Source organism: Carcharhinus amblyrhynchos, unplaced genomic scaffold (genome assembly GCF_965287045.1).
Source record: "Carcharhinus amblyrhynchos unplaced genomic scaffold, sCarAmb.v2.hapA scaffold_85, whole genome shotgun sequence".
In the NCBI taxonomy this organism is placed as follows: Eukaryota; Metazoa; Chordata; class Chondrichthyes; order Carcharhiniformes; family Carcharhinidae; genus Carcharhinus; species Carcharhinus amblyrhynchos.
The window spans coordinates 109,848-122,673 of NW_027649825.1; the positions used below are offsets into that span (position 1 = coordinate 109,848).

At 46.6% G+C, this 12,826-nt stretch overlaps 1 protein-coding gene across 3 annotated transcripts in view; it reads left to right on the forward strand.

The window, feature by feature from the left end:
* Window positions 1-12,826, forward strand: part of chtopa (chromatin target of PRMT1a) — a 48,224-nt gene that overhangs the window by 11,321 nt on the left and 24,077 nt on the right. For 2 of the 3 annotated variants that reach the window (XM_080182722.1, XM_080182723.1), the window contains exons 2-3: window positions 8,524-8,605; window positions 11,850-12,000. In XM_080182722.1, the coding sequence (XP_080038848.1) occupies window positions 8,524-8,605; window positions 11,850-12,000 (233 nt within the window). Of the gene's footprint in view, window positions 1-1,894; window positions 2,054-8,523; window positions 8,606-11,849; window positions 12,001-12,826 lie in introns of those variants that run through there. The other variant, XM_080182724.1, reaches the window with a different exon arrangement.

A 12,826-nucleotide genomic window follows, 5' to 3' on the forward strand; every position in this document is an offset into this window, starting at 1 on the left:
GTGTGTGTGGGGGGGGTCTGTGTGGGGGGGTCTGTGTGTGTGTGGGGGGATCTGTGTGTGTGGGGCTGTTTTTTTGGGGGGGGGGTCTGTGTGTGGGGCTGTTTTTTTGGGGGGGGTCTGTGTGTGGGGCTGTTTTTATGGGGGGGGTCTGTGTGTGGGGCTGTTTTTTTTGGGGGGGGTCTGTGTGTGGGGCTGTTTTTTTTGGGGGGGTCTGTGTGTGAGGGGGGGTTGGGGGGGGTCTGTGTGTGAGGGGGGGTTGGGGGGGTCTGTGTGTGAGGGGGGGTTGGGGGGGTCTGTGTGTGAGGGGGGGTTGGGGGGGTCTGTGTGTGTAGGGGGGTTGGGGGGGTCTCTGTGCGTGGGGGGGGTTGGGGGGGTCTCTGTGCGTGGGGGGGGTTGGGGGGGTCTGTGTGCGTGTGCGTGGGGGGGGTTGGGGGGGTCTGTGTGCGTGTGCGTGGGGGGGGTTGGGGGGGTCCGTGTGCGTGGGGGGGGTTGGGGGGTCTCTGTGCGTGTGCGTGGGGGGGGGATGGGGGGTCTGTGTGTGGGGGGGGGGTCTCTGTGTGTGTGTGGGGGGGGTCTCTGTGTGTGGGGGGGGTCTGTGTGTGTGTGGGGGGGGTCTGTGTGTGTGTGGGGGGGGGTCTCTGTGTGTGTGTGGGGGGGGGTCTCTGTGTGTGTGTGTGGGGGGGTCTCTGTGTGTGTGTGGGGGGGTCTCTGTGTGTGTGGGGGGGTCTCTGTGTGTGTGGGGGGGGTCTCTGTGTGTGGGGGGGGGTCTCTGTGTGTGTGTGGGGGTCTCTGTGTGTGTGGGGGTCTCTGTGTGTGTGTGGGGGTCTCTGTGTGTGTGTGGGGGTCTCTGTGTGTGTGTGGGGGTCTCTGTGTGTGTGTGTGTGGGGGGGGGTCTCTCTGTGTGTGTGGGGGGGGGTCTGTGTGTGTGGGGGGGGGTCTGTGTGTGTGTGTGGGGGGGGGGTCTGTGTGTGTGGGGGGGGTCTCTCTCTGTGTGGGGGGGGTCTCTCTCTGTGTGGGGGGGGGTCTCTCTCTGTGTGGGGGGGGGGTCTCTCTGTGTGGGGGGGGGTCTCTCTCTGTGTGGGGGGGGGTCTCTCTCTGTGTGTGGGGGGGGTCTCTCTCTGTGTGTGGGGGGGGTCTCTCTCTGTGTGTGGGGGGGGTCTCTCTCTGTGTGTGGGGGGGGTCTCTCTCTGTGTGGGGGGGGTCTCTCTCTGTGTGTGGGGGGGGTCTCTCTCTGTGTGTGGGGGGGGGTCTCTGTGTGGGGGGGGGTCTCTCTGTGTGTGGGGGGGGTCTCTCTCTGTGTGTGGGGGGGGTCTCTCTCTGTGTGTGGGGGGGGTCTCTCTCTGTGTGTGGGGGGGTCTCTCTCTGTGTGTGGGGGGGGTCTCTCTCTGTGTGTGGGGGGGGGGTCTCTGTGTGGGGGGGGGTCTCTCTCTGTGTGTGGGGGGGGGTCTCTGTGTGGGGGGGTCTCTCTCTGTGTGGGGGGGGTCTCTGTGTGGGGGGGTCTCTGTGTGGGGGGGGGTCTCTGTGTGGGGGGGGTCTCTCTCTGTGTGTGGGGGGGGGTCTCTGTGTGGGGGGGGTCTCTCTCTGTGTGGGGGGGGTCTCTCTCTGTGTGGGGGGGGGGTCTCTCTCTGTGTGGGGGGGGGGTCTCTCTCTGTGTGGGGGGGGGGTCTCTCTCTGTGTGGGGGGGGGGGTCTCTCTCTCTGTGGGGGGGGTCTCTCTCTGTGTGGGGGGGGGCTGTTTTTGGTCTGTGGAATGTGGACGCTGTGCCGCGCTGACGTCACCAACCGGCGCCGCCATTTTCTCTCCGTCCCGCCGCCATTTTGCAGCGACGGAAAATCCGGGAAAAGCAGCCGTGAAACCGGCAAACCCGGCCCCGGTACTGGGAAAACCCGACCGGAAAACCCGGCCCCGGTACTGGGAAAACCCGGCCCCGAGCTGGCAATCCCGGCCCCGCAACACTCCCGACACCGGCAATCCGCAGAGATTGAGGGAGGCGGGCGGGCGGCCCGGCGGGATTCTCCGGCCCAGCCTGGCTGTGCTGTGCTGGGGAGAGAGGGTGAGTCCGGCCCGGGGCGGGGGGGAGAGAGAGGGGGCGGGGGGGTGAGTGAGGGGGGCGGGGGAGGGGAGTGGGGGGGAGGTGGGGGGGGAGTGGGGGGGCGGGGGAGGGGAGTGGGGGGGCGGGGGGGGGGGAGTGGGGGGGGCGGGGGAGGTGGAGGGTGAGTGAGGGGGCGGGGGGGGCCAGAGGGGGGAGGTGGAGGGTGAGTGAGGGGGCGGGGGGGGCCAGAGGGGGGAGGTGGAGGGTGAGTGAGGGGGCGGGGGGGGCCAGAGGGGGGAGGTGGAGGGTGAGTGAGGGGGCGGGGGGGCCAGAGGGGGGAGGTGGAGGGTGAGTGAGGGGGCGGGGGGGCCAGAGGGGGGAGGTGGAGGGTGAGTGAGGGGGCTGGGGGGGGGCCAGAGGGGGGAGGTGGAGGGTGAGTGAGGGGGCGGGGGGGGCCAGAGGGGGGAGGTGGAGGGTGAGTGAGGGGGCGGGGGGGGCCAGAGGGGGGAGGTGGAGGGTGAGTGAGGGGGCGGGGGGGGCTGGGGGGGGAGGTGGAGGGTGAGTGAGGGGGCGGGGGGGGCCAGAGGGGGGAGGTGGAGGGTGAGTGAGGGGGCGGGGGGGGCTGGGGGGGGAGGTGGAGGGTGAGTGAGGGGGCGGGGGGGGCTGGGGGGGGGGTGAGTGTGGTGCTGGGGGCAGTGGGTGGGGGGGAGGTGAGAATGTTTCTGTCCTAAAGTCAGCTGGTGAGTGATGTGAGGGGAGAAAGCCTGCTGGTACCCAAACAGAAACTGTCCTGTTATCCTGCTCGCAGCAAACCGTGCTTCTTTCAGACAAAACTATTCCAAATTACATTTATTTTTGCCGCACAATTGATGGTAGGACTCATTTCAAAATCAAGTAGGCGGCTGATGTGTCTTTGACTAACCTGTGCGTGTGAGCTAAGGTTTTTTGGTTGCAGTTATATCGAGAGTACAAATGGGGAGCTACCAAGCAAATTGAAGTAGAATCCACCTCTAGAGTTGACTCTCTTTTTAGGCTGGTGTTGGCAATCTGAACAAGATTTTTAATTGGAACACAACAGGAGTTGGCCATTCAGCCTGTCGAGCATGCCCCCATCATTCAGTACTATGAGGTTAATTTTACACCCATTATCCTCAAAATACTTTGTGTATTGTTAATCACAAATCCAGCAATCTCTGTTTTAAACAGAAACAACAACAATCCTTTCACAGCTTTCTCAGGGTAAAGAATTGCACAGATTCACAATCCTCTGTAAAGAAATTTCTGCTCATTTCACCTGTATTTTGAAATTGTGCCACTTCAATTCCCTCCCCCCCACTGACTCACCAACCAAGGCAAGCATCTTACCTAGATCTATCCGGCTTATTCATTAAAAATTTTGTAAATTTCAATGAGTTCATCTCTCATTCTTCGAAACTCAAGAGAACGCAGGCCAGGTTTGCCCAATTTCTCTGCAGTAAACAGTCCCATCATCTCCAGACCAAGTTTGGTGAACCTTTGTGGCACCCCCTCTATTGCAATAATATCCTTTGAGATAACAGGACAAAACTGCGAACACTATTCTTAAATGTGGTCGAACCAATTTTCTACAGAATTGAAGCAAGACCTCACTACTGCACTCAAATCTTCTTGTGATGAAGGCTAACATTTCATTAGCCTTCCTAATAGCTTGCTGCACCTGCCTTCAGTGCTTTATGGATGAGGACATCCAGGTCCCTTTGTACATCTATACTTTCTAATTTACCATTTTGGAAATACTCTGTTGCTTCTATCAAAATGGATCACCTCACATTTTTCCACAATATATTAAATCTGTCACGTTCCTGCCCACTCAGATATTTCCAAATCCTCCTGCATCTTCCTCTCACCACACGTTCCTGCCTAGCTTTGTATCATGCACAAACTTGGAAATGAACAGCTGGGGCCCAAGTTCTGATCTTTACAGTACCCCGTAAGCCACAGCATGCCAACATGAGAATGACCTCTTTAGCCAATCTTCAGTCCAGGCCAATATATTGCCTCCCTAATTCAATCCAAATATTATCGTCTCCATTGTAACAGTTTGAAAAAAACTCCCAACAAGTTAGCCATTTGTAAATTCATGCATTTTATGGCCAACCAGATAATTGTGCAAGTGTCTATTTATCACACCCTTTATAATAGATCCAACATGTAAGACTATCAAGTCTTTCGTTCCTGTTTATGCTCTCACTACCACCTTAAATAGTGCAGTGACATTTGTGACCTTTCTGCCTTTAGGAACTATTCCAGAACATATTGAGTTGTGGAAGATGATCACCATTGCATCCACTATGTCCATAGCAACCTCTTTCAACACTTTGGGATGCATAATATCAGGACCTGGGGATTTATCAGCTTTCAGTCCCATTAATTTTGCCAATACAATCTTGTACAAATTTCCTTCACACTCTCTTAGTCCCTTGGATCTCTACATGCAGGAAATGTCCTGTATCTTCCTTTGGTGAAAATAGTCACAAAACAATCATTTAGCTTCTCAGCCATTTCTCTGTTCCCTATTATGAATCCTTCTAACTGTGCCTGACTGTAGTGGAACCACATTTATCTTGGCTTCCTTTTCACATGCTTATAGAAATTTTTCCTTTTTTGTTGCTAAAGTGTGTTCATATTGTGTTGTCTTTCAGTTTCTTGGTTTTCCTTTACTGTATTCTTAAAAAACCTTTCCTGTCCTCAGGTTTATGAAGATTTCTGACAACTTGTTAGGCATTTTTTTTTAAATTCTGCAATCCTTAACTTTGTCAGCCATGGGTGACTGGCTTTTTGGAGTTTTTTTGCACCTTGGAGAAATGTGTACGTACTGTACTCAATGTTATGTTTGTTTGAAGACTATCCATTGCCTATCACAGACATACTTTTTAATGTATTTTCCCAATCCACCTCAGTCAATTTGCCTTTCAAGACATCCTATTTTCCATGATTCAACCTTTAATTCCTTGGCTTCAGATTGAACTCCCTCACTTTCAAACATAATGTCAAATAACCGGTCATCTAGTTGGATCCTCAACAAATTGCTCTGGAAACTCATTCCTAACATGCTCCAGGAACCCATCTTCCTCTGCATTAGTGCTCACTTGGTTTAACCAGACTCTGCAAATTGAAATCACCCGTGCTACATGCTTCTGTCATCTGATTAATAGAATATCCACATTGGCAACTCTATTAGGTAGCTGATAAGCAACTCTAACCAACATTCGCCGTCCTTTACTATTCAAAATCCTCCCTTACAACTGCATCGATCCCATCCCTTATTCATGCAACTCCACTTGCTTTCTTTGTCCTTCTGAAATGTTGGATATGTAGTTGAATTTTCTGTTCCTTGACTTGGTCACCATGCAGCCATGTTTCTGTAATGGTAATTGGATCATACCCACTTACTTCTATTTGTATCTTTGGATCATCTACCCAGTTATGAATGCTGCGTGCATTCAGATAGAGTCCTCTTAATTTTTGTTTTTTGATATTGTTCTGCCTTTGCTGCATATCCTGCTTTGTTTCTCTTGCCTTCTAGTCTCATTATCCTGTACTCCTTTGCGAATTTTTCATTTGGATTTTGTGAATCGTATTACTCAGAACTTGGCTTTCTTCAGAACGGTTTAACTTTCAGGATTTATTTCACATTGCAAGTGAAAAGTTGTTAATTTGGCTGTAACCAGTTGGATCTTCCCAAAAATGCAAAATAACCTGCATGATCCACATCACTGTAGTGCAAGGTCTACTTTCTTCCACTCATATACCTTAAGGACTCAGTGTTGAAAGACAGTGGGATAGATTATCTCTATTTGTACGTACAAATGTTTTCCATTATGATTTTTGAACAAGTGTTGATTGCTGTCTTTTCAGTGCACTTGTGGCTGTTGATATAAATTCCAAACACTATATTTCTGTTTCCAGAAATTATGTCACAACAATATAGAAATATGTTGACTGGGTTGGCAGGATCCAGGCATCTTGGTTTGAAAGGCTTATTATACCTCCTCAGCCTTTCCGTGATTCCAAAATGGACACACTCAGTTTTTATCAAAGGTCATGATCTGAAACTTCTCTGCTTTTCTGTCTGCGTAATCTCTCCAGAGATGCTGCCACTCCTGCTGAGTATTTCCAGCATTTTCCACTGTTTTTTTGTGTTGACGTATTTTTATTTCATGGAAATGTACAGGTGTAGTATTGCAGTTTACATCACTATATTTTCTGGTTGTTTTGCAGCTGGTTGCAGGGATTTTGGGGGCAACTTGTCTTCTGATGCAGTCAGCCTTTCCCATCCTGAGAATTGACTCATTCTGATGGCCATCAAAACCCTTTGCTTGAGCACTTTTGGGGGAAGGGGGGCTTACAACCAACATCAGCCATGAAGAAGACTTTTACTATAATGTGTAAATGCTTGCTCTGAAAAGAACTGTTGCCATCTTAAGAGTTCCTCCTTTTGGGCAGCATACTCTGCCTCCCTGGAGAAATGGCTGCAACAAGTGATAATAATGTATAGTGAAGGACGGGAATTTGGTGGGATCTTACAGATGAGCCCAGCCATGGTCTTTGTAATCAGTTCCTGTTAATGTTCTTGCTGCTGCTGATTGGTTAGTTCATATTTACATTTTTTGTGCTGATTTGGTCAACTGTGTGGACTGGATTTGTTTTCTTTAGTCAAGGTGGCCAGATGTTACTGGTGAGAAAGTCCCCATCCTGGAGATGATGTGGTTTTGGTAGATCTCCATTGCTGCCCTAACATAACTCCACAGATTGATGGGTCAGAAGTTAGAGATTGGGTGTGGTGGTTACTAAGTTGAGCACATTTGACAGTCACTGATCTGTCCCATTCATTTGTGTTTGAAATAAGTCTGATGGGTCCTTAAGTCCATTGTGTATTTTGAGCCTGTTCCCTCAAAATTCTTGTGGTGTAACTGTGAATTTGTCTTGATCAGTGTTACTGCTCTCAACGCGAAAACCTTCAAACAAATTTTAAACACCATCCATGTCGGATTGATGGGGAAAGTCCATTTCTTAAGATATACAAAATATCAGGAAAGTTGTGATTGTCGTTCTGTACTGAATTAGTGACCTTAGATGGCAGTATTGGTAGAATACAAGAGTAGGGATGTATTTCTGAGGCTGTATAAGGCTCTGGTGAGATCCCATTTGGACTAAAATACAATAGTAGAGATATACTTCTGAGGCTGTATAAGGCTCTGGTCAGCCCCAATTTGTAATATTGTGAGCAGTTTTGGGCCCTGTATCTAAGGAAGGATGTGCCGTCCTTGGAAAGGGTCCAGAGTAGGCTCACGATGATCCCGCGAATGAAGAGCTTGTCGTATGAGGACTCTGGGTCTGTACTCATTGGCGTTTAGAAGGATGAGGTGGGGGTCTCATTGAAACTTAAAGAATACTGTGAGGCCCTGGATAGAGTGGACGCGGAGAGGATGTTTCCCCTAGTAGGAAAAACTAGAGTCAGAAGGCACAACCTCTGGCTAAAGGGATGACCCTTTAAAACAGATGAGGAGGAATTTCTTCAGCCAGAGAGTGGGGAATCTGTGGAGCTCTTGCCACAGAAGGCTGTGGAGGTCGGGTCATTGAGTGTCTTTAAGACAGAGATAGATACATTCTTGATTAATAAGAGGATCAGGGTTATGGGGAAAAGGCAGGAGAATGGGGATGAGAGAGATATCAGCTATGATTGCATGGTGGAGCAGACTCGTTGGCTGAGGGGCCTAATTCTGCTCCTGTGTCTCATGGTTGTATATCCCTATTTCAGTAGCACTACTGCCTATCAAGTGGTTCCTATTGTATTTAATCCTGCAGGCTCAAGTGTGAGTCTTCTATTTTGAAACCACACACACACACACACACACATATACACACACAGGTATGTGTTGCCCCTCTTGCTGGTGCACACTGCTTACCCCCTCTGGTGCATCCGCTGTGCCCCCCTCCCACCCCACCCCACCGTCCTGCCCCAGTGTGTTCACTGCTTTGAATTTGTATGTACATATGTTATGTGCTGTATCGTAAGTCAGAGGGGTGATCAAGTTGACAACATTAAGTACCAATCATGTGGCTAATTAGCAGTTGAAATTATCATTTGTTGCAAAGACCTCTTTAAAATAAATGAAACAAGATGGAGGTTCACTGTCTGAAAATCGTGGAAGCTTCCTTGATCCATTTGGGCAATCTAATGAGGACTTTGAACTCTAGCCGGTGTGGTACTGGTGGGTCCATGATGGCCACTGTGTAGGTCATGTATAGTGCTGGTGTAGAGACTGCCGCTTTAACAACTTTTATCTAACATATAAATTGGCTTCAGTATCGTGAAGTAAAACCTAAATGACAATCCTGATCATTTTTAGCAGTACATTTTGCATTAATGTTGATTGTGATCAGTTGTAGGTGAAGATGTTAACAGTTACTACCACATGCTGATTGCATGAATTTTCTTTCTCTTACAGAGCATCAAAGTCTCATAATGTCTGCCCCATCAACACCAAAGATTGTGCTGAAAAGCACAACCAAGATGTCACTGAACGAGCGGTGAGGCAGCCGACAACATTTCAAGTGCCAATCGTGTAGCTGATTAGCAATTACAGGATATATAAGTGCACAGTGATTTCCAGGGATTCACCATAGGAGAATGTTGCTCTTCCCTTGTATAATGCTGCTCCAGTAGTTGATGGCACTTAAATAAAGCAGTTATCAGATGCAAAAAAAAATCACGTTTTGTGAAGGACGGTGACCTAGGTGTGGTAGAATGATGCGGGGCTGTTGCACGGAACGTAAGAACAAGCTGATTGTAAGAATGTGGTTTTGTGGAAATAACCCTAGTGGTAAGATTGCTGGCACAGTCTTGCGCATCCCCAGCCTGCTGCTATTTGTGGTTTTTGATAAATTTGAACAGAAACTACAGCAGTGGTGACTAGTTGATCTGGGCTGCAACAGCCCCCCTGTCCTGTCCATGACAGACACATCAGCTGTGCTGTGTGGTCTGATCTGTAAGAGGCAGCTGGTGGGCACCATAAATCAAGTCCAAAGGCCTCCAGTGTATACCTGGGGTCTTGTAAGTGGCACAAAATCTGCTTCATGATCTGCTTTCTCTCTACTGTTTCACTTCTTTAGTTGTAAAAATGAGCTTGTCTTTCTTGAAAAGGCATGGTCGTGTTGGGTAACAGACAGCTCTTCCCACTTTATTCCAGTCTTTTGCTCATTGGCTTCATAACGCAACTCTTAAATATTACAGCTAAATATTTTTAGATCCTTTTTTCTCTTTTTGCGAAGGCATTGACTTTCTGTTGGATTAGTTACGAGAAATCAGGCCACCACACTTTGAATACGAGTTGGACAGACATTTTGATAATGGGGAAAGTGGCAAGGAAAAACGGTGAAAAGGGTCTAGGAAATGTGGTTTTTATTATTTGGGGAGGATGATATTTTTAAGCAGCATGTAAAAGATCCAGTAAGAGAGGGAGTACTGCATGGCAGCTGATGGAATTTAAATTCAGTCAATAAAACTCTGGAATTGAAAACTAGTCATAATGGTAACCATTGTTTGTTAGAAAAACCTATCTGGTTCACTCATGCCCAACAAAGGGAAAAAATTCGAAAGGTAAGACCAAGAAATTCAAACTCAAATTATCAAGGAATGTAAAAAAAAGTTGTACAGGCACATAACAAGAACAATCAGGAATAGAACCACTAAAAGATAACCACAATTAACTTGGCAGTAGCAGCAGAAATTTAAATAATTACTTGTCTCAGTATTTGCCAGGGCACTTCACATGAATCAGGTGATGTTGGAGGAAGAGATCAGAAAGGATGAAGATATTTAAGATAATATGGAGCATGGTAATGGATAAACTGATCAGATTTGAGGGTTAAAACTCTGAGAACGGATGGATTGCACTTGCATGCCTTAAAATAAGTTAGACAAGGAATGACAGAATCATTGTTAAATGGTTATAAATTATTGATTAGAAAGGGAATAGTGTAACAAATGTAGTGAACAATTCATGTAATTCTTGTTTTTAAAAGTGGAGATAGATCAAGATTAGAATGCTATAGACAATTAGCTTAACATTGGTGGTAGGAAAGCTAATAGAATTTTTACTCAAACAGAAAAATATCACGTAACTGAAAACATAAACAGCATAAATTTCAAAAGGGAATCTATTTGTATTCCTTGTGAAGAAGTAACATTGGATTCAAGAAATGCAGTAGTTCTACATTTTGAAATGGCTTTTGTCAAGATGTTGCAGATAGGCCCATGACCTGAGGTCAGAATGTGTGGAGTCAGGTCAAGTAGCAGAATGTTACTGAAAGGTGAGAAGGAGTGTGCCTTCAGGATTGGTGCTGTGACCATTGTTTGCATTAACAGAATTGATTTCTGGAATTGAAAATACAATTTAAAAAATTTGCAGATGGTGTCAAATTGGGAAATGAGCCTAAAGCAGGAAGACTTGAATGAACTTGTGAAATGGGTGTGTAGTTAACGAATGAACTTCAACGATAGATAAGTGTGAGATTGTATCGGAAGAATAAGAAATTGGAAAATACTTGTTTTAAATAGGCAGAAGAATAGCGGGTTGGCGAGGTGCACAAATTATTACAAGTCACGACACAGGTTAATAAGACCGTGCAAGCAGACAGCAGAGGAATGAACCTGAAAAACAGAAGTTAAATTTGTCTAGAACTTGGTTACGTCACGTTTAGAGTCCTGTGCACAGATTTGATCTACGTTACAAGAATGCTATTAAGACACTGAAGAATGTACACATAAAATTTACAAGATAAGCATATATGAGAAAAGCAACAGAGGGCATTTTGATGAGGTTAGATGAAGGATGGGAGGAGACCTTTATGGAGCATCAACACCAGTGTAGACCAATTGACTTCTTTCTCTAGAGTAAGTTCAATGTATAACAATCAAATCCATGTCTGTAATTTCCCCTATATTCAGACTGTTTCATTTCCAGTGATTCCAGTAAAGATAATCAAAGGAAGGAACCTGTCCAGATCTTCAAAACCTAAAAGCATCATGATCTCTTCTCAGCTTAGTCTTAACCATCACCTAATCTTAAACACATGGGTCACTGGGGCACTCTGTCGCTCATTAGGTACTGAGGAGCACTTTCTCTGGCTGTATGAGCAAGACATCTCCCAGCATGGTTAGTTTTGTCTTTAGCATTGGTTCATGATGTGGTTTTAAGTTTCACATTTAAAAGTAGTTGTAGGTTTTCCTTCAGTTGGAAAGGTTGCTGTTTGGTTTGTTAGTGGAGCTGATTGAAGTCTGAGAGCCTTCTATTCCTGACATTTGGAAATGATCCTTTTGCAGCTGTGATAGAATCCATGTGGTTCGCATCTCGCTGCGTATAAGATGTGGGAGCAAAATTTCAAATAACCTGACAATTTAGTATTTGGGCAGTTTGTGCAAGATCAGTAGATCCTTTTCTGTAAATATTCTCTGCTATTGCTATGACTGTTTTAGTCCTTTCTTCAAATCACCTTGCCACTTGCTCTTTTCCCTTCATGCTCTCATCTTGCTGCTTTGATTTTTCTGCTTTTAAATCTTTCCACCTTTTTTCTTTAATAACTCAGCCTGCAATGGTTGCAATCCCAGACTCTCAGGGGAATGAACACATTTTAACAACAAAAAAAGTGTGCCACATATCTCTATACTGAAAGGTTTTCACTGGGAACTGGGGCACCGTAGCTGAGGGGCTCGAATTGCCTTTGAGTTCTGTGTATTAAAACCTGTTTAAACCACTTCTGTTCAACCTTGAAGCTTTACCAACATGCTGAAGAACAAACAGCCTCCAACGGTGAGCATTCGAGCAACGATGCAGCAGCAGCAACTGGCTAGTGCCAGAAACCGCCGATTGGCGCAGCAAATGGAGAACAGACCCTCTGTCCAAGCTGCTCTCAAGCTGAAGCAGGTGAGCGACAACTTCCTGGTGACGTCATTTCTTCTCCCCATCACGCCAGGATTCCCATGGCATGCACCGTCCTCCAACAATGTGCTCTCAAATGATCTGCTCCTCTTTATTTTTGACAGGTACTTGCCTATGTTTAAGAGTTATTGTGAGTAATTTCTCACACCTTTTACTGGTTCCCTCACTCCTTGGAGGGAAGAATATGGGACCTCTGTGTTCAGACAGCAGGAGGTTTTGAGAATTGCAAGCAAGAGGCTGCATTCAGGCTGAACCGTGTGTTTTGCTAACTGACCGTATATTTTTCCCAATTTTAATGCTGTTTTTTCCTCAAGATTGCAGGCGCTGATAGCTTAACATTTGGATGTGCCTGAAACTCTAGAAACAGGCTATTAAAGAAATGTTATAATTTCGACACCATTTTAAGGAGAAACCCACTGGGATGTGTATGTGCAGATTGTTAATTAAAATGCATTTATAGGTTACTAACTCCGTGGGAAACTTAAAACCCAAAATAATACAAGGTGGAACTGTACAATTAGTTAATTTTAATGTTTTTTCCCAGAGAACACAGCAAATTCCTGTTACTGCTTTGAAATTGTATTGACGGAAAAAATTGCTGAAATGAAAACTAAGCAGGTAAATGCAAGCCTTGGCAATGATGGGGATTCAGTCTGTGAAAAATCTTTTCCCTTGTTGGGAGTCTAATTTATCTCAAGTTTGACTGGGCATCAGTGAAATAGATAAAAAGTAGGTGTTTCCGTCAACAGTGTGCATCCTAGGTTGCCGGAGGTAACAGAAACTCTGACCACAATCTGTTAACAGATTTTAA